The sequence below is a fragment of the Phascolarctos cinereus genome, unplaced genomic scaffold (genome assembly GCF_003287225.1).
Source record: "Phascolarctos cinereus isolate Bilbo 61053 unplaced genomic scaffold, phaCin_HiC Scaffold_7;HRSCAF=346, whole genome shotgun sequence".
NCBI classification, from domain to species: domain Eukaryota; kingdom Metazoa; phylum Chordata; class Mammalia; order Diprotodontia; family Phascolarctidae; genus Phascolarctos; species Phascolarctos cinereus.
Window position 1 is genome coordinate 81,185,003 of NW_027556180.1, and position 27,511 is coordinate 81,212,513.

The following is a 27,511-nucleotide window of genomic DNA, read 5'->3' on the forward strand; positions in this document are numbered from 1 at the left end:
AATTTCAAACCCATTACTTCTCCAACCTTCCCTATTTCAATTAAGAGAACTGTCACCCTTCTCATGACCCAGGTTTATAACTTGTCTCTAATTACTGCTTCCTTTCTAATTAGTTGCCTAATCTTGTCTTCTAACTAATGTACTGGCTCCCATACCTCAACTTCTCAATAAATGCAATTGGCTTCAATTAACTCACCCCTTTCAAGAAGCCCAATTAATTTAGGCATACACAACCAATGGCACAATGCTACTTATCTAGGCCCAGTTTTTTTTTTAACTTACATAAAATTTAAGACCACTTGTCTAACAGTGGATGCAGTACTGGGGTAGCAGTGAGTCAGAAGACATTACTCCTCACTACCTGACACTGGGGTAGTCTAGCACTTGGCTACCAAGTCAAATGAAGTCCCTAGACAGTATTCACAATGTGAACCCAGGCTACCTCACTACCTACAGGACATTATTATATAACCCTGGATCATTCTTCTCGGCTTAAAACTAATTTTCTCTATGCTCCAATCCTTAGGGAAAAAAAGCATTTGGCTTTTTAACAGGTCACCTCCCCTAACAAATTCAGATTCAGCATACCCTTTCAGCTCAACCCCCCCCCCATCCTACTGATTCCTGCAATACTATTACTCCAAAAATGTATGTAAGTACCCTTCACCATTACACAAATCAACATTCCAAAAACCACCTAATTAAGACAATGGGGAATCTGTTAAAGTATTCCCGTAGGTAATGGGAAATCAAGGAAAGCTAGGAATGTGGCTTAGATTGGAGGAAATTAAGGTAATGAAGGGGGGGGGAAATCACTCAACTGTGAAAACACAAAGCTCTTGCTTGCAAATATTTTTATTTAAATGCAATTTTTGAGGATGGTAGTTTTTAGATCTTATTGAAGGCAGCAACATCCATGGATTGCACATAGTCTTCAAAGGCAGTTATCTGTTCCTCTAGCATATCTGTCCCAACTTTATCATCTTCAACTACACACTGTATCTGAAGCTTCTTGATGCCGTATCCCACTGGAACTAATTTAGCTGAAGGGGAAAAACACAAGATAAGGTGCCAGTCCTTCTACAAATTCAGGATAGATGCCAATCAACAGTTAAATGTTTCAACTTACAAGATCCCCAGACCAAGCCATCTGCCTGAATGCTTCTGACACATTCCTCCAATTTTGCCATATCTGTCTCATCATCCCAAGGTTTTACATCCAGCAAGATGGAAGACTTGGCAACAATTGCAGGTTCTAAAGAAGGGAAAAGATTAAAAGCTTTATTAACTAATAATTCTTACATATTCTTTAAGGTCCAAATTAAATGTCATCTTCCTCCTTCCACTCAGAATACCCATCTTCCTACTCAAATAGCAGCAATCTGTGCTTTCTAGTTTTATGTATATAAAGGTTATGTATATAACCTTCCCCCACCGCAGACTTTATGGAGGGAAGGACTAACCATTTTTCCACACAGCATCTTGTTCTGACAAGGCACTCAGTTGTGGAAGAAATGTTAAACTAATCACATATAATTAAAACACTGACTAATAGGGGCTCAAGCTGAGAGAAGACTGAGGTCGACTGGCAGAAAGTTAACCTGACCCTTCAAGTCACAAGTACTCAAATCAGGTGGACACCAAATAAAAAATTTAAGTCTGATTACGAAGGTACTTCAGGATCTAGATGTGCCTCAGTGTCATAATTACAAACATGAATTGTCATTGTATTACAGAACTGAGTTCTAACAGAATTTGGAAAAACTTTTACTTCACATAACAAAACTGCTAAAGATTCAGTATTAACTTTTCCTATTAAAATGTCTGTTAAGGAGGTGTCTGTCACACAAGGAATCCACTTTCTTATGCATTAGAAAGAGGTGATTTAACAGTGTAACAATTTCTTTTCCACAGTGGAATACAACAACTGCTACAGATGAGAACAGCTGCAGACCAGTAGCTGTGGAATGTTTTTTCTTTATCTCTTTCAAAATTCCAATAAGCAGTGAATGCAGATTGGTGCAACCAGAAAATTCCAAGCTTACCAAGGAAAAGTGGGCTTACTATAACACCATGTTCTTGCTTCCCTCTCAAGAACTATAATTTGTAAGGTCAAGCCAACCTACTTTTTGATTTCTTTGATTCGTACTGAGCAAGGCGTTCTTCTCTTAGCCTCTTTGCTTCCTCACTTTCCTGTGAAGAGAATCCAACACATTTCAGGGCATTAATTTGTTGTTATTAAACTTAGTTAACAATTCACATAGAATATAGACCAGCTAATCAGAAAAAAGCAATTCCATCATGAATTCAGCCGAAAGATGGTGATTTGATTTTATTCATCATGCAGCCAGTAAGTTTTAAAATTAGGTACTAGTCAAAGTTTAATTACATAACTAGAATCATAACTATATGATCCAATTCATTTTTTGAAGACCTCTAAAACACCCAAAATGTTAACTTAAGACCAGTGTTCCACTGGCACGTTATCTGTGAAAACACGAACTTATGGGGCTAGCTGTTAACCATCTGAGCATATCTACAAGGACTCCAAAAGAACTTTTATTCTGTAATCACTTTTATCATTCCTGAGAGGAATCTTAAGAATTCTTCTACAAGCATGTCTTATAAGAGAGCTAATACTTACAAACATCTGTGGGCACTTTAATCCCAATGATTAAAAAAAAAAGCCACCACACATTCTGCTTGATATCACAACATACCTCCTCATCATCAGACCCAAAGAGATCAATGTCATCATCATCTTTGCTATCTGTAGCTCCACCACTTCCCGTGGTATCTTCTACATCAGCAGGCCCATACTTGCCCAAAGCCTTCTTTATTCCTGGCAAGCTTAAAAAAAAATATACTATCACTTTCAATGTAACTTCAAATGCTAAAATTGAGGTCATTAAATCAAATTTGTATCAAAGCAGTAACAAGCTTTTACCAAGGCCAATGCCTCACACATCACCCTTTCAACAAATTACAAACTGATAAATATAAGACCTACAAGTTTTCTGCAACACTACTCAGAATACTAACAATGCAAGTCATATGTTAAATCTGAAGCAGAAGCTGAAATGAATTACTTTTGACCTAGTTTTTAGGAATTGGAATTACAGGAGATGGGGGAAGTACATGAACACTGACCTCAACTCTCAAACTGCTCTATAAACAGGACAAATTAACTTCAGCATTACTTTAAGTCAATACAATTTTAGTACTCAAAACTAACGTTTCTATTTTGCCTCCTGCAAATATTTTCACTTTTTAAAGAGTCTCATGCCCAAAGCACTCTGCTACCCTGGGAGACATTATATTGAATACTCACTATGATTTAATCTTTCAGTATGAACATTTTTGTTTGAGATTTCATAACAGTATGTTCAGCTGCGTTCTTAGTGAACTGGTTGTCCACTTCCCCAAACTTCCACCCTTGCTGGCAGTTTCAGAAGCATGGCCAGGGACTGAATGAATGAGCCATAGATGAACTACCCCTCTCACCCCAGAGGTGGCCCCCCCAGGTGAGGGTCGAGGCATATTGGCAGGACAGTGTGGGGAAAACTTGAATTGCTGTTGTCCATGTTCTACCTGTTCTGTGAAAAAATGGGAGGACTTCAGTCTCTTGGCCTAGCAAGGTGGCACAAGCAATTAATTAAGCTTACAACATCTCAGCAAAACTAAAACAGCCTAGGTCCACATTTGGAACGTGAAAAACCTTACTATGAGCTGCTTTACTTCAGAGAAAAGTTCACACACCAGCATCACCTTACCTTGCCTTCTGCTTCTCATAGGATTTAATGTGGTTATACCAACGGAGAGCATGGTACAAGTCGGCAGGTGGTGGGCCTGAGACTGCTTCAAATACTGCAATGTCAGCCTGGGATGGCACATACCTAAGGACGGAACAAGGCGCATGAGGAAGCAAAGCCAGCAGGCTAATTATAGTGCACCCCACAGCAAGTTAAACAGGCCCAGCTCCACAAGACGCACTTTTTAAAGAAAGGCCCCGAACGCCGTTTAAATCGGCTTTCAGGGAAGCACAGGAGGATCAAGGCCGCAGTGGGAGGTCGGTGCACACGTGGGCAGACCCGGGGCCTAGGGCCCGTCTCCCCAGGCCAATCGGGTGTCAGGGAGGGTGACCTAAACCTTCTCCCTTTCCCTCCTGGAGGTGGAGGGGCTTCTCGGGCCCGGGCCCGAGGCGCTTCTGCCACGTGTCCCTCCCAGGTCGGCCGGGCCGGGCCTGGGCTACCACCCCCGGGTGACCTTCCGCACATGCCCTGCTTTCTCCTCCTCCACCTCCATGGCCCCAGAGCCGCTGCAGCCCTCTTTCCACCAGGCCGGGGCGGCGATGGCGGCCTCGTCCCCCTGCTCCCATCGACCACCCGCGCTGCACCCACCGGGCCTCCCGGTGACACCGCCCCGGGGTTCTTGCTCACCCCTCGATGTAGCTCTTGTCCGCCAGGAAGTCGTTGAGGTGCTGCAGGCCCGCGGGTGTCTTGAGATCTCCGAAGCCCATGGTGGTGGTGGGAGGGACCGGCAAGAGGCGGCGGCGGTGGCAGCGACAGAGGAACTGAGCGCGGGGTATGAAAGGTGCGCAGCGCGCAAACACGCTAGCGTCAGCCGCCGATTGAAAAAAGGGCAGCGCGCAATCAGCGACTGCCTTATATAAGGTCAAACCGTATCCTTCCGCTCCGCCACGCTAGGAAAGAGAGGACGGAGTTCAAAGGGTAAAGTTCTTTGTGGTGCCCGCTCCCAATTGGCCTTTAAAATTCGTTATCTTGATTGTTAAAATCTCAAGTAGCTCTCCCGGCACTTCTTTCCTCGATGCGCGGATAGAAAAGAATAAAAATGGTCATTTCGAAAATTTTCGCCCTCTCCCGTTCCGCCCCTACAGGCCCGGGAGACATTCGAAGTTCTGGGCTCCCAGAGATGGAGGATTACCGAAACGTCACCCGAAGCCCCCGAAGATTGCCGAACCAGGCTGGCCCCGCCTTCGCCAGAGCTGCCTGACGGACATGGCCGAGTCCAGTCCCGCCCCAAAGGCCGGAAATTGCCGAAGTCTTTCTCCCCGCAACCTGATCTCATTCGTATTGGAGGACGGAAATTACCGAAGCCGCCATAGAGAATAAAGGACAGGGGAGCTGAGGGGCTGATCGGGTCCTGGAGGCCCCACGGTGCCGGCGTGCCCCCCCAGAAGGTAAGGCCGGGCTTGGGCGGGGAGGGTCGTGTCGGGGTGGCCGGGGGGAGCGCCGTGCCGGGGCTTCTCGGCCGGCGGGGCCCCGAACCCCTCAGGCTCCACTTGTCCTTGAGTCCAGGTCAGTCAGAGTCCCCGCCTCCGGGCCGGGGCGCTGCGGGAAGCCGGTACCGGTGAGGGCCGCGCGGCGCGGCTGCCCTCGGCCCTCCGAGGCCGAGCGGGGCCGCAGCCTCGGCCGAGCGCGGTGACCCCAGCCTTGACCCCAGGCGGCGGGAGGGCGGCGCGGCCTGGGGTTCTAGGGGCCCTGCCCGGACACTCGAGCCGGCCGAGAGGGTCAGCCCGAGAGGCAGCCGAGCGACCCCGCAGCGGGGCTGAGAACCTGGAACCACGCGTGAGAGCTCCCTGGGGGCCTGAGGTCAGCCAGCCCCGACCCCCATTTGTACTCTCTCTCGCAGAGGCCGGGTGACTAGCCCAGGGGCACTCGGGGTGTTGACCCTGAATTAGACGGGGTGGGGAATCTAGGACGATTATCCTCAGAGACGAAGAGCTGGAAGGGATTTGGGGAGCCTAGGCTAGTCCAGCTCCCCCATTTCACAGATGAGATGACTGAGGTCTAGAAAGGTCATGTGACTTGCCCAGAGTCACACAGGACAGTAAGTGGCAGAACCTGGTGTTCTGACTCCCAAGTCATATTCTTTCTTATGTGGTGCTGTCATGTGTCTCATTGGCCAGCTAGCCTGGCATCTGGGAGACCTTAGTTCAAATGTGGCCAGAAGCACTTGCTAGCTGTGTGACCCTGGGCAAGTCACTTAACCCTATATGCCTCAGTTTCCTTATCAGTAAAATGAGCCTGGCAAACCACTCAAGTATCTTTGCCAAGAAAACTCCACTGGTGTCAGGAAAAGTGAGATAGGACTGAAAAACGACTAACAACCACAATGTGTTTTTTTGCATTTTTTTTCCCCATTGGTAATCTTTGAATACTCTTGAGTAACCACAATATTGAATTGAGGAGAATTTTTTGGTTTTGGGTTGTTTCTTCCACCATTCTGGAAGAATGAGTTTGTTGTACTGTTATCAATACTTCTTTAGAGCAAAGCTTATTACAAATTAAGGAGGACTTAGGGCTAGGAAAGATTTGATTTTCAGTGACTCAATTTATTGCACAAATCATTTTTCAGAGATAGGGACTATTGGAAGAATCACCATTTGTTCAAGTAAGTAGGAGCTCTAAGGGATCATCAGGCTTTAATAACTTCTTTACTTGGCAAATGAGGAAACTGAGGTTCAGAGTGACAACTTCCAAGAGAGAGGTAAAGGATATGGAATGATTCCTGTGTTTAACAAATTGCAGACCATTACAAAACAAACTCCACTTGTGGAAGGGTCAACAAAGCAATGCTATCATTGAGGATAAGAGAGAGAGAGAGTGTGTGTGTGTGTATGTGTATACATATGCATATAATAACATTTCAAGATTTAAACAACGTTGCGTGACACCTTGGAGATATGCGATCTCCTGGTCTGAAAATTAATCTGGATGTTAATTTATTGATGCCTCTGTTTGGACGTCCTCAGTAAAATGTAAGGTTTTTGATGGAGTAAACTTTTTGGGGGTAGGGAGAAGTGGTCTTGGTACCCCCAGATGCTTTGTATATGGTAGGTATTTAGTAGATGCTTATGAATTGGTCAGGGAAGACTTTTTGAACAAACTGAGTATGATTGTATGAAAATATTTTACTTCATGCTTTATAAAATAAAAATATTCACGTTTTAGGTAGCATTTTATGCAGTAAGAACAAAGAATTTCTACAGATTGATGAATAATGTGAATACAAAACTAGAAATATAATGGCAGAAGGATGCAGCAACTCAACAAGTCCTAAAGAATTGTGATTCAGTTTTCCCCTTTCCCATAGCCTTTTTTCAGTCCTCTCAAAAGTCAGATAACTTTAATTCTATAATTGTTTTGATAACGTTACTTTACTGCTGAAATAAAATTTTTTTTTAGTGGGAAAAACATTGATTTGGAAAACCCCATTTAGTTCATAATTTGCATCTTCTATTTATTTAACTCGTAAAAGACAGTGTTCAAAGTTTTTCGTAAAAGCTGTTTGAGTTTTAGAGATCTAGGTTAGAATCCTACCTCTGAAACTAGTTGACCATACTAATATCACATAATTACTCTCAGTTTTAGTTTCCATATATATGATGGGAATACTAATAGCTATAAGGTTGTTGGGAGGATCAAATGAGGTAATAGATGTAGGTCTTTGTAAACAATGAAACACTACGCAAATATTATTAATGTTAAGAAAAGGCTATGACTGAATTTTACAGAAAAATTAAGCCATCCCTCAAAATTGGGTGAAGGAAATAAAGCATTTGTATAGCTCCCTATTATGTGCCTGGCACGGTGCTAAGCACTTTTAAAAACAAATATTATCTCATTTAATTCTAATAACCACCTGGCAAGTAGGTGCTGTTATTATCATCTCCATTTCACAGCGAAAGAATTGAGGCAGAGGTAAATTGATTTAACCCGGGGTCACATCGGAAATATCGGAAGCTAGATTGGAACTCAAGTATTCCTGTGCTCCCAGTGCTCTATCCACTGCCCATCACCAGTTCTCTCCAAAGGTAGCAGGGTAAAAATGCTTCTCTAAAGTTACAGGGAATGTGTAACAAGGTAACAGTGCGTTGTAAATGGAAGTCTTTACTTTTATATTGGTTTACACGGACATCCACTAAAACCAGTCGCCTGTGACAGTGACATTGAATCACAAAGTCTGGCAAATGCAAGTAAACAAGCTAGAAGAGCTTCGAGGACAGGCCTTATTATGATGATGCCAGAAGGACCACACTGTCTAGGGGCCACAGAAACATAATCACCAAGTTGTGATTTTTTTTTTATTCAGCCACCGCAACTTAGACTTTTGTTAAATCATAGAAGGTCACAGTCTGCAGAGCTAAAGGGACTGTCCACCACAGTAAAATCATGGTTATCTAGTCAACTCTTGATTGTTCATACTGTTTGGTTTGGAAAGCAAATTTTATTTGTAACATAGTATCTTGTACAAAAAACTTAGCTTCTTAATTTATATTTTACTTAAGCAGATCCTGAAAACTATTTTTTGCATTCCATATTTGCTTAATACTTGCTAACTTAGGGGAAGCACCTCCGAAGTATGCTGAATGGAAGGAGGAAGAAAACCAGTTTCTCATATTTTTAAAAATGCAGTTGATAATCTACATGTGGTTATTTGAAAATTGATTTTATAGTTTTTGATTTATTGACATTGCAGAGTCCTACCTGGTTGCTAAATTTTAAGTGCCTTGAGGTTATTGTGTGGGAAATTTTTCAGTATATATTTTGAGGTGTTTCTTCTCAATATTGGACAATCCTTTTTTTTTTGGCTAAAAGAATATATTGTATATTGTATGTCAAGGAAGTTGTGTACTTTAAAGCTTTGTGAATGATAGCTCCTTTGTTTCAAAGAAACAGCCTTCAGTACTTAGTATTATTAGATACTTAAAATAAATAGTACTTCAGGTTTTTTAATCATCTCTTAATTTGCCATGCAATTTCATTTTACTTAGCAGCTTAGATTAAGTAAAGCTATCTAACAGTTTGTAGCATTATATAAGATAAAATTTATAACATTTTAGTGGAATTCTGTTATTTACCAGCATGAACTATCAAATGTAAAATAAAGTTGTTAGCAATCTAAAAATAGTTAGCAACTAGAATATATTCCTACAAAGAACCTTAAGACTTCTCTGTTTTATTTTTAGCAAGATGTTACGACTACCTGTACGAAGGGCCTTAACTGGCCTTGTTCAGTGTCCTAAAGGATGTGGTGAGTATTCTTTTAAAATTTGTTCTTATAGAGGAAAAATGTTCTTTAATAAATATGTGGAACTAAACTGTTAAACTCTGTTAAGTCATGGAAATAACCTTGAAATTTCCTACATGTGTGACTGGTTCTAAAAGCTTCTTACATATAGGTACTTAGACGTTTAATGAATTGGATTGTTGGGTATGAAATTGTTTTTGTTTCTGCAAAAGCAGACACAAATTGGCTAAATTAAATAGGATATTTCTCAGTTGATAATATATATTTGAATTTTTAAAGCTAGATTTTTGTAGAGATAGGAGTAAAAAGTAATCAGAGTTTCTCAAGGAATAGAATGTTGCTAGAACTGGTGATCAGATTTCCTACCAACATATATAATTAATTCTGTTTTGATAGCTAGTCTACTGCCTTAATGCTGATGTTATATTTACTGATAGAATAAGTTTGCATTTGTGCTACTCTTCAACATAACCATAGACAAATGTAGAGGTACATTTTTTTACTGTATGTAGTCTCTTATATTAATTCAGTATTTTAAAGTCACTTTTTCTAGCGTAGTGGTTAGAGTAAACAAATCCATTATCCCTATGCCATAGCAGATTCAACTCTAGTTAACTTGAATTCCCAACTCAATGTTTTTGATGGTCAGTGCGAACAACTACCACAGCGGCCAGCAGCTTGATTGAAGTGTTTGTTGATGGTCAACCTGTCATGGTGGAACCTGGAACCACAGTGCTTCAGGTAAACATGAAATCAAAGTTCTAAATATTTTCTTTTTTGTTTTAGTTTTATAAAACTTGTTTTAAATGTTTTCCTTCAATATGTCAAGATTTCTTGATAGATGTTATATAATGGCCAAGTATTTATGGAACTAATATAAAAACCTGTTGAAGTTTGATATAACTGTGAAGTAGCCCTGCTCATTCCAAATTAATTTACTACCCCTTATCCTGTTACTCCCCTTTGTGTGCCCTATGTTCCACTCAAATTCATTCTGTCTTCTATTCCATGCATCCAACATGTTATTTCTCATTCCAAGAATGGCTTTTCTCCTTTTGAAATCCTTCACTTCCATTAGGTGCCAGTTCAAAGGCAACCTTTCTCTTAATTCCTTTTCTGATTCTCCTATTTCCCATCCTGGAGGGGAAGTGATCTTTCTGTCCTGAAATAGCTCATGTTGCTTTTTTACCCCTCCTGTGTACCCAATCATATGTTAAACTTGTAAGGTTATTCATTGGACATGCTTTTCTTCTGCCAGACTATAAGCATTTTGAGACCTTTCCTTTTTTCATCTTTGTATCCCCGGTACCCTGCACAGTGCCTTGTACATACCAGGCATGGGGAACCTATGACCTTGAGGCCACATGTAGCCTTCTAGGTCCTTGGGTGCAGCCTTTTGACAGAGTCCGAGACAGTTAACATTTGTCAGAGTGAATTATTCTGTTACTGTTTGTTTCATAGTCCTGTTGCATCCATTTCTTTAACTTATTCTAATAGAAACAGATTTGTAGTTAAAAATATACAAGCTTGACTTTCACTAAAAAGGACAGTAAATATATTTTAGTTTTGTTTCTTAGCTAACATAAAATCATATGCCCTAGGCAAGTTTTCTATAAAAATCTTCCATATCATGGACCTCTTGAAGTATTTTTACTTCTTTGTTAACCTGTATGCTTTTGGTTCTACATTTGTGAGTTTTACTTGGAGTAAAGGGATTGTATTTTTCCTTATGTATTGATTTACATATTCAACACATAATCACCTGAATTCACTAATTCCAAAGCCTAACAGAGATAACTGACTGCCGGAGGGGGGGGATTACTTTCTATGTAGCAGTCAACTTAGAAGGTAAATATTCAGTATTCTCATATAACATGACTTCTTTTTATCTCCTAGGCATGTGAGAAAGTTGGTATGCAGATTCCTCGATTCTGTTACCATGAAAGGCTATCGATTGCTGGAAACTGTAGGATGTGTCTTGTGGAGATAGAAAAGGCCCCTAAGGTACTTGTTACCTAAAAACATTTCATTCTTTTATAAAGGAGAAAAACTAAAATAATCACGTTTTATAGTATGTTTTTGAGTGAATGTGATCCTTGTGGATGGAGCAGGTGGCATCATTATCATTTTACAGATGAGAAAACAGCTTTAATTTTCTAAAATGACTTGTCCAAAGTCACATAGCTATTAAGTGGTAGGACCTTTGAACTGATGTCTTCTTACTCCAAGTCTGCAGTTCTCTATGTTATAAGCATGTTTGGGTGCTATATCCATTTGCAGGTAGGAGGAAAAGAGCCAACAAACTTTGTTTCCACGTGGACCATGCTGTTCCAAAAGTGAACAGCCTAATTCCAGTGAGACTCATTTCCCTTGTTCTTTACAACCCCTGCAATTCTTTCCAGCCCCTAATGTCAAAGAACAAAAAAATTTCCATTTAAGAAACCCCTAGTTTGTAACTTGTTTAGGATTCACAGATTTTAGTGCCAGGTGGCTATCAGTAATCTTTAAACAGTAACTATAGCAATTGACAGTAGATTGTAATAGAAAAGCACTTGTTTGGAGTCAGAGGACCCAGTTCAAATGTCAGCTCTGCTACCTGTGTGCTCCTGGACAAGTCATTTTTCAGATCCTCAAATGCTTCATCTGTAAAATGAAGGGATTGGACTAGAGGACCTCTTAAGATCACTTCCAGCTCCAAATCTATGATCCTGTGTTGCTTTCGGAATCTTAATCAAAAATCACTTTTGTGTTAAATATCATAGTGCATATTTAGTATCATACTTTATCTCTGTTCTTAAAATGAATAATTTGTGACCTGTATCAGCAATTCAAGTCACTTGATCTTTATAGAAACTTAAATGGTGCCTGGCATTTGGGAATTACAAGTACTTTAGATTATTTCTAGCCCAGCTCCCAAAAACCTACTTCAGCAAAATCCTGAAGTTCTCACCCAGACTGAATAATGATCAAAAAATCCAGTGAGAAACCACAATAAGTGACTTCTTCCTCCCCTTCTCCCCTGAATGCATACGAAGTTGGCAAGAACCAAGAAGGGAATAAGAAATCAGGTTACCCACAAAGCCAGCACAAATGTAGGGTAACCTCCCAGCACTGCTAGAAAGAGGAGAGGGACACATGTTGTCTACAGGTATCTGTGTCTGGATCAACAAGAGGTAAGAGTCCTGTTCCTCTTCCTGCCCCTGCAAGAAATCCCACTTTGTGGATCTTAGAGGTCCTATGGAGCAGCGGCATCCAGCACACTACAAGCATCGCTCAGCCCCGGGGGGCCCAGGGGTTCTGGGGCACCCAGATTCCCAACTCCCCTAAAAGGCAAGAGAGGTTCCTGAAGACCTCAAAGATCTGGAGCTTTGTGGGGAAGGGGCTAACCCCTGGAGATGGATGTCAGCCCAGGAATCTAAGGAAAGACCAAGTGAAAATGAGCAACCCACACAAATGCATAGTAGAGAGCTGAGCCTGGCCCTGACACAAAGCCCCACTTCAGGAACTTAAGCTAGAGAGAAGAGTAAATCAAAGGAAACACTAACCAGTATTAAAAATTATTAACACTAGAGGTCCCCGAGGAGTAATTCCATAACAACTGTAAATAGAAACTTAATGGAAAAAAAATGAACTTTCCCTGAGGGTTACATGAATACATAAAAGAAATGAAACAAGAAATAACAAATGAAATATAAATTGTTGAGGAAAGAATTGAAAGGAAAATAAATAGCTTAGAAGAGAAAGTTTTAGACCTTACTCAAGAAATGTACATCCTGAAAACTAGAATAGATCAAATCAGTAATTCCATGAGACAGCACAAAATAAAATATAAGATCTGTTATAAAAAATGTTTTACCTAGAAAACAGGCCAAAGAAATATAATTTAAGAATCATTGGGATGATACTTAAAAAATAAAACTAAGGGGTAGGAGAGGAATGTACTTGGAGAAAGAGAAAGGGAGAGGTAAAATGGGGTAAATTATCTCACAAAAAAGCTTTTATGGTGGAGGAGAAGAAGGGGGGAGGTGAGGGGAAGTGAGTGAACCTTGTTATCATCAGAATTGGCTCAAAGAAAGAATAACATACACACTCAGTTGGGTATAGAAATTTATCTTACCCTGCAGGAAAGTAGGAGGAGAAGGGAATAAGGGGGGGGGCAGTGATAGAAGGGAAGGCAGATTGAAGGAGGGAGTAGTTGGAAGCAAAATACTTTTGAGGAGGGACAGAGTGAGAGAATAGAATAAATGGGGAGGAATAGGATGGAGGGAAATACAGTTAGCAATTGTAACTGTGAAAAAAAAAATTTGAAGCAAGATTCTCTGCTAAAGGCCTCATTTCTCAAACATGTAAAGAACTGAGTCAAATTCATAAAAATAAGAGCCACAATTGATAAATGATCAAAAGATATAATCAGTTGTCAGATGAAGTAATCAAAGCTATCTATAACCATGTGAAAAAATATTCTCACTATTGATTGGAGAAACACAAATTAAAACAATTCTGAGGTACTCCTTCATACCTTTTAGATTGGGTAATAGCACAGAAAAGGTAAATGACAAATATCGGAGGGGATGTGCATTAATGCAGTGAAGTGATTTAATCATTCTGTAGAACAATTTGGAACTATGCCCAAAAGGCTATAAAACCATGCATACCTTTTGAACAGGCAGCACCACTACTAGGTCTGTATCCCAAAAGAGATAAGAAACCCAAAAAGGAAAAGGACCTATATGTACAAAAATAGTTATAGCAGGGGCAGCTAGGTGGCGCAGTGGACAGAGCACCGGCCCTAAAGGAGAACCTGAATTCAAATGCGGCCTCAGACCAAACACTGGACACTTAACTAGCTGTGCGACCCTGGGCAAGTCACTTAACCCCAATTGCCTGAAAAAACAAAAACAAAAATAGTTGTAGCAGCTTGTTTCTGGGGGCAAAGAATTAGAAATTGAGGGGATACCCATCATTTGGGGAATGGCTAAACAAGTTGTGGAATACTATACTGTAGGAAATGATGAGCAGGATGCTCTCAGAAAAACCTGGAAAGACTTGCATGGGCTGATGCAAAGTGAAATGTACTGGGTACAAAGTAACAGCAATATTGTAAGGTGATCATCTGTGAATGACTTAGCTATTCTCAGAAATACAACAATCCAACACAACTCTGAAGAACTTATGATGGAAAATGCTATCCATCCCCAGAGAAAGAACTGATGGTGTCTGAATACAGATTAAAACATAGGTTTTTTTTAAACTTTATTTTTCTTCAGTTTTTGTTTGTTTTTTTGTTTATGTTTTCTTTCACAGTGCGACTAGCACATACTTTGCATGACTACACATGTATAAACTATATCTAATTACTTGCCTTCTCAATGTGGGCGAGGAAGGGAGAGGCTTTGGAACTCAAAGTTTAAAAATGAATGTCAAAAATTGTTTTTACATGTAACTGGGGGAAAATAAAATGCTAAATTAAAAAAAAAGAATCATTGGGTTGGGCATGGTGATGCCAACTTCTAATCCCTGCTACTCAGGAGGCAGGGTTTAGTGTGAATCGCTTGAGCTGAGTAGTTTGCAATTTCAGTGAGCTAAGATAATCAGGTGTCTGTACTAAGTCTGCCACCAAAATGGTGAGCCCTTGGGAGCACAAGGGAAGAGGGGGAAGGAGAGGTGAGCTAGCACAGGTTGGAAATGGAATAGGAGTTGGGATTGCGTCTACAAGAGACCTGCCCACTTTTAGACTGTGTGAGAATAACTGGACTCCTTGAAAACTGATTTTTTTTTTGGTAAAAAACGCTATATTTAAAAGACACTGTATTTCAAGAAATCACGAATCAAAACTACCAGGGTCTACTGGAACCAGAAAGCAAAGTAAGCAAAGAAAAATCTACCCTGAAAAAAATTTGGAGCTCACCCATCAAAGAAAAGGTACAGCAAGCATCCATAAAGAAGGAATTCAAGAACCAATGAACTAGCCAGGGCAGCTAGATGGCGCCGTTAATAGAGCACCCGCCCTGGATTCAAGACCTGAATTCAAATGTGGCCTCAGACACTTGACACTTACTAGCTGTGTGACCCTGGGCAGGTCACTTCACCCCATTGCCTCGCAAAAAAAAAAAACCAACGAACTAGAGGCAGGATCACTCAAGACCTGGCATCATCTATTAAAAGCCAAAAGGCAAAGGAAAGAGGCTCACAACCAAGAATGACTTACTCTACAGTACTGCTTATAATACTACAGGGGAAAAAAAGAGCCTTTAATAGAACAGAGTACTTCAAACATTCCTGTTAAAGAGTCCGGAGCAGAGTAGAAACTTTGAGATAGAAACACAAAAGTCCAAAGAAATCCGGAAAGCTAAATTTATTTAAGGAATTGGGAGTTACTCTATAATGATGTGTTCGTAACATTCTAATGTGGAGAAAAAGCAAGTATCCCTTTAAAACCTTAATGTTTTCAAAGGGCATTGACAGAATTAAGAAAAGCAGACTTGGTCAAATGGTTCTGTTCAGAGGGTTTGAAGAAGGAAAAGAAAAGGAAGGGTAAGAGGCAGAGTACACTACTGTAAGGAGGAGGAAGAAGAGATGGGAACTTGGTATTTCTTATAATTGGAGTACATGAAAAGAAGAGTATGCTAACCTAGAGAAAGGTAGGAAGAGCTGGCATCAGATGAATCCCTTACCTGAAATGGACAAAAGAAGTTTGAACTCCCACACAAAGAGTTTGGTGTAGAAATGTATCAGACTCAACAGGGAAAACAGTGAGATGGAAGGAGAAATTAAAAAGGTGGATTTTGCCCAGAAGGGGATAGTCGAAATCAAAACAAATTTCCCAGAGACAGTTTCAGAGAATCCTGGGTAGTATGAACTAACACAGTGAAGTGAGCAGAACCAGTATTTGTGCAAGAACATTATTTTTAAAAAAAATCTCTAGGGGGCAGCTAGGTGGCACAGTGGATAGAGCACCAGCCCTGAAGTCAGGAGGACCTGAGTTCAAATCTGGCCTCAGACCAAACACTTGACACTTACTAGCTGTGTGACCCTGGGCAAGTCACTTAACCCCAATTGCAAAAAGGGGGGGGGGAGGATCTCTAAAAGACTTAACCTCATCAATACAGTGACCAGTGGAGTTTCCAGAGAACTTATTCTTTACTCCCCTTCAGACAGAAGTGATGGATGATATATCTACTGAGTGGATTCATTTTACTTGACTGCTTATTTGTTACAAGAGTTTTTTTCTTTTCAGTTTTTAATTGGAGACAGCTTAGCAGTAGTGATATTAATAAGAAATGGCCATGAAATATTTTTAAGTTTAAGAAAAATGACAGTACTTTAATGGTTCTTTTATATCCCAATAAGAAGATTTTCTTCTAGGACCCAAGATTTAAGGATGCTCTAATAGAGAGCATTGTACGATAATTGTACTATTTCTAAGATCACAAGATAAGATTTATCATGTTATGTTTGTCATGTAATTACTTTGTTTTCTGGTTGCGAATGCCTTGGGGGTTTTTTTTCTGTAAAATATTGGATTGTGGTATCTAAAGAGAATTTATTATTTTTACTGTCAGAGAGGTGCAAGTGTTAATGGGTTTTCCCATTGAAATTCCAGCCTGTAGCAGCTTGTGCTATGCCGGTAATGAAGGGTTGGAACATCCTTACAAACTCAGAGAAGTCCAGGAAAGCAAGGTACTTTACTATTTACTATACTTTGAGTGTTAATCTCTATAAATTTTATCCCATGAGTCTAAAATTCAGCTTCAAATTTGTAAAAGTTGTCCTTTATGGTTGATGAAAGACCCAGACACTGAGAATAAAGGCAATGCAGGGAAGCAGGTTGTGGTGATATTGAGCCATGGGAAGATGTTAGTCTGGTTGGCCAGAGAAGTAGTTTGCTCAGCTTGTATTAGTAAGTCTGCAGTTTGCTTACCTGAGAGCATTGCAGGGTAACTTTAATTACCACTGTTGTGCACACTTAGGCAGTTTTGCCGACTCATTTTTATAGTATATAATCTATTTGTACTCAATACAAATGTTCTGGTTTTGTAATTGTGGGAGAAAGTGAGACATGAATGCCCATTTTTATTGTCACAGGTCATAATTAGGTTCTTCAATGAAGTTTTTAAGCTCTGTGCCTTTACTGATTTTAGGTTACTTAACTAAAATTATTTGGTAGAATAACTTAAATAATAGACAGTTCTGTTGGTTCATGTTTAATGACAGATGCAAGATTTTAAAGAAGAATTGCCTTTTAGTTTTCTGGGTCGAGAAAGTCAGCATGGCATAACAACAGTTCCAAAACCAGGAATGTAAAGACCTAACTTTGACACATTCTGGTTTTGTGACCTTGGGTAAATAACTTAACATCTCTGTGCTCTAGGCAACTCTTTTAGACTGTAAGTGCCAAAGCAGATGCCATCCTGTATTGGTAGAGGGAGTTTGCTTAATAGGGAATTCCATATGCCATTGAAATCATAGATTTGATTTCTATCCCCATCCTTATCTCCTGATCAAAAGGTCAATATTAATTGGGGAAAAAGTGTGTGTGAAATGTGTTGACTTCCTTGGGTGAAAAGTAATATATAGGGGCAGCTAGGTGGTATAGTGGATGGAGCACTGGCCCTGAAGTCAGGAGGACCTGAGTTCAAATATGGCCTCAGACCAAACACTTGACACCTACTAGCTGTGTGATCCTGGGCAAGTTACTTAACCCCAATTGCCCAAATAAAAGAAAAGAAAAGTAATATGTAAACACAGGATGTTGTAGTTATTTGCTTAATTTTGCACATTATTTTTCCCTCACAGAGAAGGTGTAATGGAGTTTTTATTAGCAAATCACCCACTGGACTGTCCTATCTGTGATCAGGGAGGTGAATGTGATCTGCAGGTATGTAGTCTGCTGCTATAAAAATTATTGAGCTTGTCTCAAATTTGATTTGATTAGGTGCATTGGTTTAGCTGTCTCATGTGATTTAATCTAGGACCAGTCAATGATGTTTGGCAGTGATAGAAGCAGATTTTTAGAGGGAAAACGTGCTGTGGAAGACAAGAATATTGGTCCTCTTGTAAAGACCATTATGACTAGATGTATACAGTGCACTCGGTGCATCAGGTAATTTTTTTTTTTGGTGACCTATGCATTAATTTCCTTTCATTTAGTATTTATAAAATGTAATTGAATAATAACAGTAGAAAGTAAAGTTTTCTACAGATTAAAGGCCCCTGATAAATGCTAAGGTTTCCGAATGGTTTAGCTGAGAATAATTTTTTAAATTTTGACTGTATTTCAAGAAGCCATTCTACATCTTGAAGACCTGGACCTGAAACAGCCCTTCTATAACTAAGCCCTCAGTAAAGAATGAATTACCATATGAAAATAATTGTTTTAGAGCCAGTAGGGGAAGAGGGAGATGTTGTTTGTTCATTGATAGCGCTGTTCCAGCTCTTGTATCTTCCTGAGTGATGCTAGTTTGTTTTAGTGGCTAGCGTAACAGTTTAGATGCCTTCTCTTTTTGGTGTGGTTCCATCGGTGGGGGATATTTGAAAGTGGGAAGAGAATAGGAGAAAATAATTATAAATAACTTAGCAACTTTTAGTGGACTTTTTCTTTCCTCATTTACAATATAGCATAAAATCAGGAATTTTGTCATAGAGAATTAGCCATTACATAGATGGGAGCCAGAGTATACATTCAGTTTAGGAAATTTGTTGGTAACCATATTGACAAAACACTGTTGTTATGAGCCAGGATACAAAGATAATTTTGATATACACAGTTCTTCTTTCTAATGTTATTATTATGGGATTTTATTTAGAACAGAACTAGACTCTAGGAACATTGAAAGGTATAAGGTATGGTCCTTGTTATCAAGGAATTTATCTAATTTTGGAGATAGGACATAGGGAAGATGCAAGACATATATGCCCAGTGTCAAATGAGTAGTACAGATAGAGGTCTACAAGAATTCCCAGGACCCTTGGGTTGGAGTCATTAGAGAAGACTTTAGAGTGGAAGTAAGGGATGGGGAGGAACAGAGTCAAGATCCACTACAGCCTCCTCCTCAATGACCTAGAAAATGAACCTAATTAAATTCTGATGGGGGAAAAACCAATGAGACATCACAGTGGGTCATTTTTCCAATAGAAGGCAACTTAGTAAGATAGAGAGGTCTTTAGACGTTGGAGTTGGGGCTGGCCAGGGATACACTGCAGCAGCAGCAGAGGGAAGAAGCCTAGCACCCAGGAATAGCAAGGAGACTAAACACGTGAGCAGAAAGAGATCCCAAGGGATCCCTGTACTAGCATTGGGAGTAAGAATGGTGCCATCTGGCAGCTCTGTTATCCACTATCCAGTTCAGCGTCATAGTTCCAGGGTAGAGGGAGGTGGTCACTAGAGACAGAGGGCCTAACTGTGTGTGGAATAAGAACCAAGTTCCAGAAACAAAGCCGTGTGGCTCTGAGCTGGGGTTGGGGAGGGGACACTCAGTTCTAACTTTTAGTCCTGCACATAAACCTGCAATGGAATAAATCAGTGTAGGGTAGAATAAACCATGGGGGAGCCAGCAGTTTACAGAAACTCAACCACGTACAATCCAACTGACCCAGACCAGGTGAGGAACTTGTAGAACTCAGACCAGGAGAATAGTGAACAGACTTCTGTTCAGATCACATCATTTTGGAAGCACTGAATTTTAGTTGAAAACTTGCTTATTATTTCATTGCTGTCACCAGAAAAGATAGTGGATCCAATTTGTTTTCACACAGGCTATGAAGAGTGAAATAGTCCTATGCACAAAATTTAGTCGTTAGGAACCACCAAAAAAGAAAGAATATTCAAGAAAACTCTGATGTAGCAGTTCCAACTGCCTGGGCAAACATGGAGCATTGAAAACTTGCAGGCCTTCAGACTGACCTATGAAAGTAGCAGAGAGACATAAAAGACAGAGGCTTGGGCTAGACCTCTGCCTTCCTCTGCCCCCTTCCCAAGGGAGCAGAGCCCAACACTAACGTAAAATCCAAAATCAAGAAACAGGCTAGAAGAATGTGCAAACAACAAAAAAGAACCTGACCATAAAATGCTACTGTGATGATAGGGAAGATCAAGACAAACTCAGAAGAAGACAATGTCTACAAGCAAAGCTCCAAGAAAAATGCAGATTGAACAAGGCCAATAAGAATTCCTAGAAGAGCTAAAGAAAGATTTTTAAAAGAGATTTTAAAAGAATTAAAAAAAATAATAGTGGCATAGAAAAATTGGGGAAAGAAATGAGAGGTATGCAAGAGAATTATAAAAAGAGAATTAACAAAAGAGGTACAAAAATAATCAGAATTGGCCAAGTGGAAGATAGAAGGGAAGTAGGATTTCAAGCTAAGTCTTGACTTAAATAAAAGAAACAAAGGTGGCCTTTGTTTAGACAATACATAGAGACAGTAATGCACATGATATGATTGTTAGAGCAACTTTGGCTTCTATCTGTTGACCTTGAAATAGCTAAAAGCCATATAGACAAAGTGTCAATAATGTTATTTTTATATACATACACAGTGTTTAAAGAACTTTCACGTATACTACCAGGTTATCTGCTAGGATGACTTTCTTTGGCTACGGCAACTGTCGAAAACTGTATTCTAAGTTTAAGGCATTAGGAGTAAACCTCACCCATGAAATTACAAATCCTTAAAGTACTGAAGTGTCACTTGATCATAAATTTTCACAGCACTTTTGTGAGCTAGGCAGGGCAGATCTAAATATTTCCATTATGCAGATGAAGAAGATGAAATTCAAAGAAGAGACTTGGTGTGTCATGATAGAAATAGTATCACACATGGGGATATGGGTGTTCAGTCCTCTCTGTACTCCCAGTCTACATAGAACTTCTTTGTGTGATCGAGGGCATCTCTTTTAGTCTCTCAGTCCCAATTTAAAATAACAGCAACAACAACAACAACAACAACAATAATAATAATAATAATAATACCTGCAGTACCTTCCTTGTGGAGCTGTTGTAAAGATTAAATTACCTAAATATGTATAAAGTGCTTTGCAAACCTTAAAGTACTATATAATGTCAGGTATTCCTAAACAACTTGCTCAACTTAGGTTGGATTTCAAATCAGTATCAAATATCTATAAACATTATTGAGTGCCTTTTACTTAGAAAGACTGCTCAGTAGAGATATAGTCATTCAGCACCCATTTATTAAATCTTTACTGTGTGCCAGGCGTTGTCCTCGGGCCTGGACTACAAAGAGAAAGTGAAAATAGTCTGTCCTGTTAAGGAGCTTCCATTCATTTGGTTAGACAACTTATACCTGCACCTGCACAGGTACGTGTTTGTGCAAAGCAGCTTACAGTTTAGCTGAAGAGGTGAGGCTTAAATATGTGAAGAGTTACATCATGTGAGACAATACAAGGAAAAGTGGGAAGGTAGGAAAAGCACTGATTTAGACCCAGGATACTGAAGTTTGATTTTCTGCTTTGACACTTTGTGACTGTGAAGCCCCTGACCTCTCTGAACCTTGTTGTCTCATCTATAAATGCCCTATTTATTTCATGGGGTTGTAAGAAAAGTACTTCATAAACTGTAAAATGATTATAATAAATAAATCAGAGTTGTTGCCATTGTTATACAGGTCATGAGAAAATGTTAATTACCAAATGAGTGACATGGATAAAAACTCTAAAAGAAAAAGAACTGAGGGAGATCTTTTTTTTTTTTAAGTTCTGTAGCCAAAGGAAGGGACTGCTAAGTGGTTTACTTTTTATATTTTTGGTCTCTAATTTTGTTTCTCTGTTCTTTATGAGTCCTTTGTAGGATAGAGAGTTAAATAGCCACTTTGGGGTGGTGTTGTTTTTTAACTAAGGAGGTTCTTATTCTTAAAAATAAACTGGCATTTAAAAAAATGTTTTCTTTTTTTAATAAAAGTTAATGAATGGGGAAAGATATATAATGTTGTATTTGAGGATTTGATGGCATATTTTTATCTACTAGGTTTGCTAGTGAGATTGCAGGAGTGGATGAATTGGGTACAACAGGAAGAGGAAATGAAATGCAAGTTGGAACATATATTGAAAAAATGTTCATGTCTGAATTATCTGGAAATATTATTGATATCTGCCCAGTAGGGGCTCTTACATCTAAGCCCTATGCCTTTACTGCACGCCCTTGGGAAACAAGGTTTGTATCTTCACATGCACACTATATTTGTTTTTCTCATTATTTACCTATTACTTAAAAAATGAAAATGGTGTAGTGATTATAGAGCTGGCCTCAGAGCCAGGAAGAACTAGGTTCAAATTCTCCTTCTTACAGATTCTGTCACCCTGGGCAAGTCACTTGGCCTCTCAGTAATCTAGGGGACTCTCTAAAACTATAAATTTCGGAGGTGCCAGAGTTCTCTGTACCAATGAAATTAGAGTTCCATTTCCCATTCCTATCCCTGTCCCACTTCAACAATTTATAAGTACTCTTTTTTTTTTTTGAAGTGTTGTAAGTACTCTTAAAAGCTATTTAAACTCAGTTATGTTGGTTTGGTGAGATTTTAGTAGTGTCCTTAAAAAATCTGAGATAATGGGCGGCTAGGTGGCAGAGTGGATAGAGAGCACTGGCCTTGGAGTCAGGAGGACCTGAGTTCAAATCTGGCTTCAGACACTTGACACTTAACTAGCTGTGTGACTTTGGACAAGTCACTTAACCCCATTGCCTAGCAAAAAACCAAAACAAACAAACAAAAATTTGAGACATACATTGCATTCTATGATAATATTTAGCCTATGCATATTATATTCCTGTAATGAACTTGGAAATGAAATCCAGAAAGCCTTTCCACAGATAATGAATTTAAATAAAAGGCATTTGTTTTCTATCTTTTTGGTATATCATTGTTTTCACTTAACCCCATTGCCTAGCAAAAAACCAAAACAAACAAACAAAAATTTGAGACATACATTGCATTCTATGATAATATTTAGCCTATGCATATTATATTCCTGTAATGAACTTGGAAATGAAATCCAGAAAGCCTTTCCACAGATAATGAATTTAAATAAAAGGCATTTGTTTTCTATCTTTTTGGTATATCATTGTTTTCCTATGACAATTAGTCATTTTCAAAGCTGGTTTTCTGTACTGGCAATCATTGAAGTTGTCTCCAAATTTTCAGGTAGACTTTGAAAAATTACCCCTCTTGAGTCTTCATTTGATTATTAGAAAGTCAGAAATTGATTAGAAACACCAGTTTTCTTAACGTTTGAAGCTCATTTTTGAATTTCTAATTCACTTTTCCTTGTTGGAGTCAGCACAAATTAACGTGGCTGTCTTTCTTCTTTCTCAGAAAGACAGAATCTATCGATGTTATGGATGCAGTTGGAAGTAACATTGTAGTCAGCACCAGGACAGGAGAGGTAATGAGGATTTTGCCAAAGATGCATGAAGATATCAATGAAGAATGGATCTCTGATAAAACCAGGTATATATGCAATTGCACCAGTTTTCCTGAAGCCTACTATTGAGGCATACTTCAAACATACACCTTTAAACCAAGATATTTGATATTAACAAAACACCTAAAGGAGGGTGGCTTTTGATTGCCATTAGCTATCTGCCCTATTATTTCCTATGTGGGCTATTGTATAGGAACTGGACAGTTTGCAAAGAATGCAATTTCAAGGTGCTTTCTAATAGTTATGGAGAACTAATTTAATCTTAAGTTTTTCCATTTGGAAATATGTGATCGTACTTTACACTGTGTAATATTGATTAAACAGAAATACTGAAGTTAAATATTTGTAAGTAAAAGTGATCACAGAAAAACAGGAAAATGTTCTAACTACCATGTTAAACATAGTAGCAGTTCATGATTTCATATGCAGTCCTCTTTTTGTATTCTTTGTATAGGGAAATGTTCGTGCTTGTTGAAATTTGTCAAATTCATGATAATAGAGGAAAATTCTTCTAAAGGAAAAATGATCCAAGTTGTTAACATATTCACAAAATTTGTCTGCAGTTTAACAGCTGATTTCTTAAGTGTGTATTTTCAGAGTTGACTGAACTTTAGAAGATACTAAATTTTAGTTTGAATTTTAATGTTTTAGTAAACAGATAGTTTCTGCTGTTTGTTAGTCCTTCATTTCCAAAAAGTGGGCTACATTGTTTTAACACTTGGTAGTTCTAAATTGTTTTGGACACTTTAACCAGTGCAGTACTTTCGTCACATTTCTTCTGCGAAGTCTTTAAACTTGAGTGTTATAATTGATCCTTTAGGAGAAACCTATAAATGGTATCATTATTGTTGTCCAGATTTTCCTATGATGGATTGAAACGGCAACGACTTACTGAGCCAATGGTCAGAAATGAAAAAGGGCTTTTAACTTACACTTCATGGGAGGATGCACTCTCTCGTGTAGCTGGAATGGTAAGGAGCTTAAAAAAACTCTGGTAACTGTAATTTTTCAAAAGGGACCCATACAAGAATAAGAGAAATGTTCTCTGGTTCCCTGCTTCTCCCTGAATTATGTTTCTGATGGACAAGGCTACAGCATTTAAATGGAATTGTTGTATGCTTTGGACCACTATTGAGGATTTTCTACCCCTCAGTTCAAAACTACTGCCAGCTTCTGTCCTACCCCATCAAGGTAGAATCATTTTCCTTGGTCTTGACATCACCTTTGTTTCTGATTTTTTTCCCCCAACATTTTAGATATATTTAAAGTTTGTGCAATTTTACATAATAGCACTGAAGACTCCCTGCCATGCTGTGTATTGAATTTATAATTTATTAACCTTAAAAAGCAGAACTTTGGTCTACTTTTTTTTTCTACTAGAAAATGTTTCAACTTTGAACTTTTGAATGATGGCTAGGTTCATTGTTTTTATCTAACCTATTATAATAGACAGTGAGTGTTGACTCACTGATATTATTCTCTTCTATTTCTAGTTACAGACAGTTCAGGGCAATGATGTGGCAGCAATTGCAGGAGGTTTGGTGGATGCAGAAGCCCTCATATCTATCAAAGATTTACTTAATAGAGTAGACTCTGACTCCTTGTGTACTGAAGAAGTCTTCCCCACTGCAGGAGCTGGGTGAGCCACCTTATAAACTAGATGTTTTTAAAGGTCTCATTTAGGATCTTTTAAATATTTTAGGTGTGAATAATTGTAACATAACAAGATAACCCCAAAATCATTTAAATTTGGAAGACCAAGAAAAATACTCATAAATACACATATATGTGCCCCTATAACCATGTGTCCTTGACAAAGACCCAGGCATAGAACAGTAGGAGCTTGGATGCTCTAGAGGGATACAATACTTGATCAAGACTAATGTAATTTGGAGAATACTTCATATCTTCTTCACAGGAAGTTCTATTAAGTAGATGATGTGCTTTTAAAAAATTGATTGTTTTAATCAGTCACAAATTCCCTTCCCCTCATCTTACCACTTCAGTTTCCATAACATTATATGTATATTGTGTTTCCAGCACAGATTTACGCTCTAACTATTTACTTAATACAACAATTGCTGGTGTAGAGGAGGCAGATGTTGTCCTTTTGGTTGGTACAAATCCACGTTTTGAGGCACCCCTGTTTAATGCTAGACTTCGGAAAAGGTTGGTATTTCCAGAGATATAATAAGTTTCTGTAAGATAATTGTTTATATTTCTACACAAACCTGTGTTTGTGATTTATATAAAATCATGTATTGGCTTATAGTGTTTAAAAGAATGTGATATGACATAGTAATGTAAAAGATAAAGCAAACTACATGTATTTCTCATATAATTTGAAAGCTCCTTCATTCTTCCACTGCATTTTGAAAGAGTAGCAGTTTATTTGCTGGAAGTTTATAAATTACACTAGAGCATCTGTATGAATAGCAGAAGAGGGATAGGAGAGTGTGGGCAGGGAAAATTTAGAATAAAATATGCAGGTTATTTTCACTTTTCCTGGTTCTCTTAAGAACAGTATTTATGCTTCCATTTGGTTGACATGTTTAATGGTTTGGGTTTAATTGCAAATTCAGGTGTTTTGTTTTTCTGAACACATAGAATTTTCTGTACATTGATTGGACTAGCAATAATAAAAAAAAGTTTTAACTGCTTGACTCAAAATTAAAGCTTTATTGTGATTTATTGTCTTTGTTATTCCAGCTGGCTTCATAATGACCTAAAGGTGGCCCTTGTAGGCACTAAAGTTGATCTGACATACAGCTATAATCACCTGGGAGATTCTCCAAACATCCTTCAAGAAATTGCTTCAGGAGGCCATCCATTCAACCAGGTTCTCTTACAGTAATACATTTATTCAGACTTCACACAATAGCCTTAGCAGGCCGTCACGTTATATTGGTTAAGACCATAAACCAAGAAATCTCTGTACCACTGCATTAGCCAATAAATAGTATGCTTTGAGTTCACCTAAGCTTTAGAACATCTTGTCGCAAAGGCAAATTTTAGTTAGTTTTTTTAATAGCCAGTTTCTTAACATTTCTTATCCTTGGGGGGGCGGAGTGTGGGTATGCATGTGTGCACACACGTTAAAGGTGTTTCTTACCTTTGAAATCACTGTTTTCATTGTTTCTTTTGTGCAGGTCTTGCAAGAGGGCAAAAAACCAATCATAGTTTTAGGCAGCTCAGCACTCCAACGAAGTGATGGAGCTGCAATTTTGGCAGCTGTTTCTACCCTTGCACAGAAGATCAGGATAAAGAGAAAAGTTGGTGATGATTGGAAAATTATGAATATCCTTCATAGGTTTGTTGAAAATTTTTACCCATATTTTAATTTCAGTACTTTCTGTTTTGTGCACTGTGTGCAGTATCAGTTCTTGGGTTTGGATACTGTTTTCTTATTAATTTGATACTTTTATGAAACAGTAACCATTCCAGTGGATGTTTGGGAAGAAAAATAACATATTTTAATGGGTAGCATTTAGGAGGAAAGTCTTTTAAGTGATTAAGTGAGTCAGCATAACCTCAGTACAGTGGTAGAATTGGCATTTCCTGCATTGATGAAATGAGAAGAATCAAACTTGTCTCTGTAAGATGGAGGTAAAATCACAAGTTAAATTGTGGGATATTTGTATACTAATTTTCACATTCTTTAAAATAGTAATGAAAAAATGCCTTGGCATTTCCTTCCTTAAGGGTGAAGTATTTCTATGTGTCACTGCAGAGTGAAGAGAAGTTTTTATTTTTCTGGTCTCCTTGTCTCCACATTGCTGGGACTCTGTAAATATTGTACTTTTGTATTGTCCATAACTGTCCTCTTTCCTTCTTATACTATAATCCATTAACTGGGAATTGGATCAGGGAAAGGCCAAACAGATATGTCAGGAGGCTACGTGTTGGAAGTTTTGGAAGGAGTGGAGCCAGAAAAAAGGGCACAAAGTCTTTGTAACTTGTTTGACTTAACCTCAAATTCCCTGTTTCTGCTCATCAAGAAAGAAGGGAGGAAGGTCTTTATAG

At 38.9% G+C, this 27,511-nt stretch overlaps 2 protein-coding genes and 2 non-coding genes across 4 annotated transcripts in view; 1 reads left to right on the forward strand and 3 right to left on the reverse strand.

Moving 5' to 3' along the window:
- Positions 1–837: 837 nt before the first annotated feature.
- EEF1B2 (eukaryotic translation elongation factor 1 beta 2) lies at positions 838–4,916 on the reverse strand. The gene is made up of 6 exons (XM_020972820.2): positions 4,440–4,916; positions 3,774–3,896; positions 2,721–2,850; positions 2,127–2,193; positions 1,130–1,255; positions 838–1,043 (listed from the first exon to the last, which is right to left on the reverse strand). The coding sequence occupies exons 1-6, from the start codon at positions 4,517–4,519 to the stop codon at positions 889–891; spliced, it is 681 nt and encodes a 226-aa protein (XP_020828479.1). The 5' UTR covers positions 4,520–4,916; the 3' UTR covers positions 838–888.
- LOC144454941 (small nucleolar RNA SNORA41) lies at positions 1,834–1,968 on the reverse strand. The gene has a single exon (XR_013483486.1). It is a non-coding gene; the product is annotated as a small nucleolar RNA SNORA41 (small nucleolar RNA).
- Positions 2,274–2,351, reverse strand: LOC144454937 (small nucleolar RNA SNORD51). The gene has a single exon (XR_013483482.1). It is a non-coding gene; the product is annotated as a small nucleolar RNA SNORD51 (small nucleolar RNA).
- Positions 4,917–5,083: 167 nt separating the features above from the next.
- The window catches only part of NDUFS1 (NADH:ubiquinone oxidoreductase core subunit S1), a 32,372-nt gene continuing 9,944 nt past the window's right edge, over positions 5,084–27,511 (forward strand). The window contains exons 1-14 of the mRNA XM_020972819.2: positions 5,084–5,200; positions 8,993–9,057; positions 9,704–9,795; positions 10,951–11,058; positions 16,658–16,734; positions 17,851–17,932; positions 18,027–18,157; positions 22,038–22,223; positions 23,380–23,514; positions 24,345–24,459; positions 24,982–25,127; positions 25,529–25,657; positions 26,198–26,327; positions 26,638–26,798. Coding sequence (XP_020828478.1) covers positions 8,997–9,057; positions 9,704–9,795; positions 10,951–11,058; positions 16,658–16,734; positions 17,851–17,932; positions 18,027–18,157; positions 22,038–22,223; positions 23,380–23,514; positions 24,345–24,459; positions 24,982–25,127; positions 25,529–25,657; positions 26,198–26,327; positions 26,638–26,798 — 1,553 coding nt within the window. The 5' untranslated portion in view covers positions 5,084–5,200; positions 8,993–8,996. The remainder of the gene's footprint in view (positions 5,201–8,992; positions 9,058–9,703; positions 9,796–10,950; positions 11,059–16,657; positions 16,735–17,850; positions 17,933–18,026; positions 18,158–22,037; positions 22,224–23,379; positions 23,515–24,344; positions 24,460–24,981; positions 25,128–25,528; positions 25,658–26,197; positions 26,328–26,637; positions 26,799–27,511) is intronic.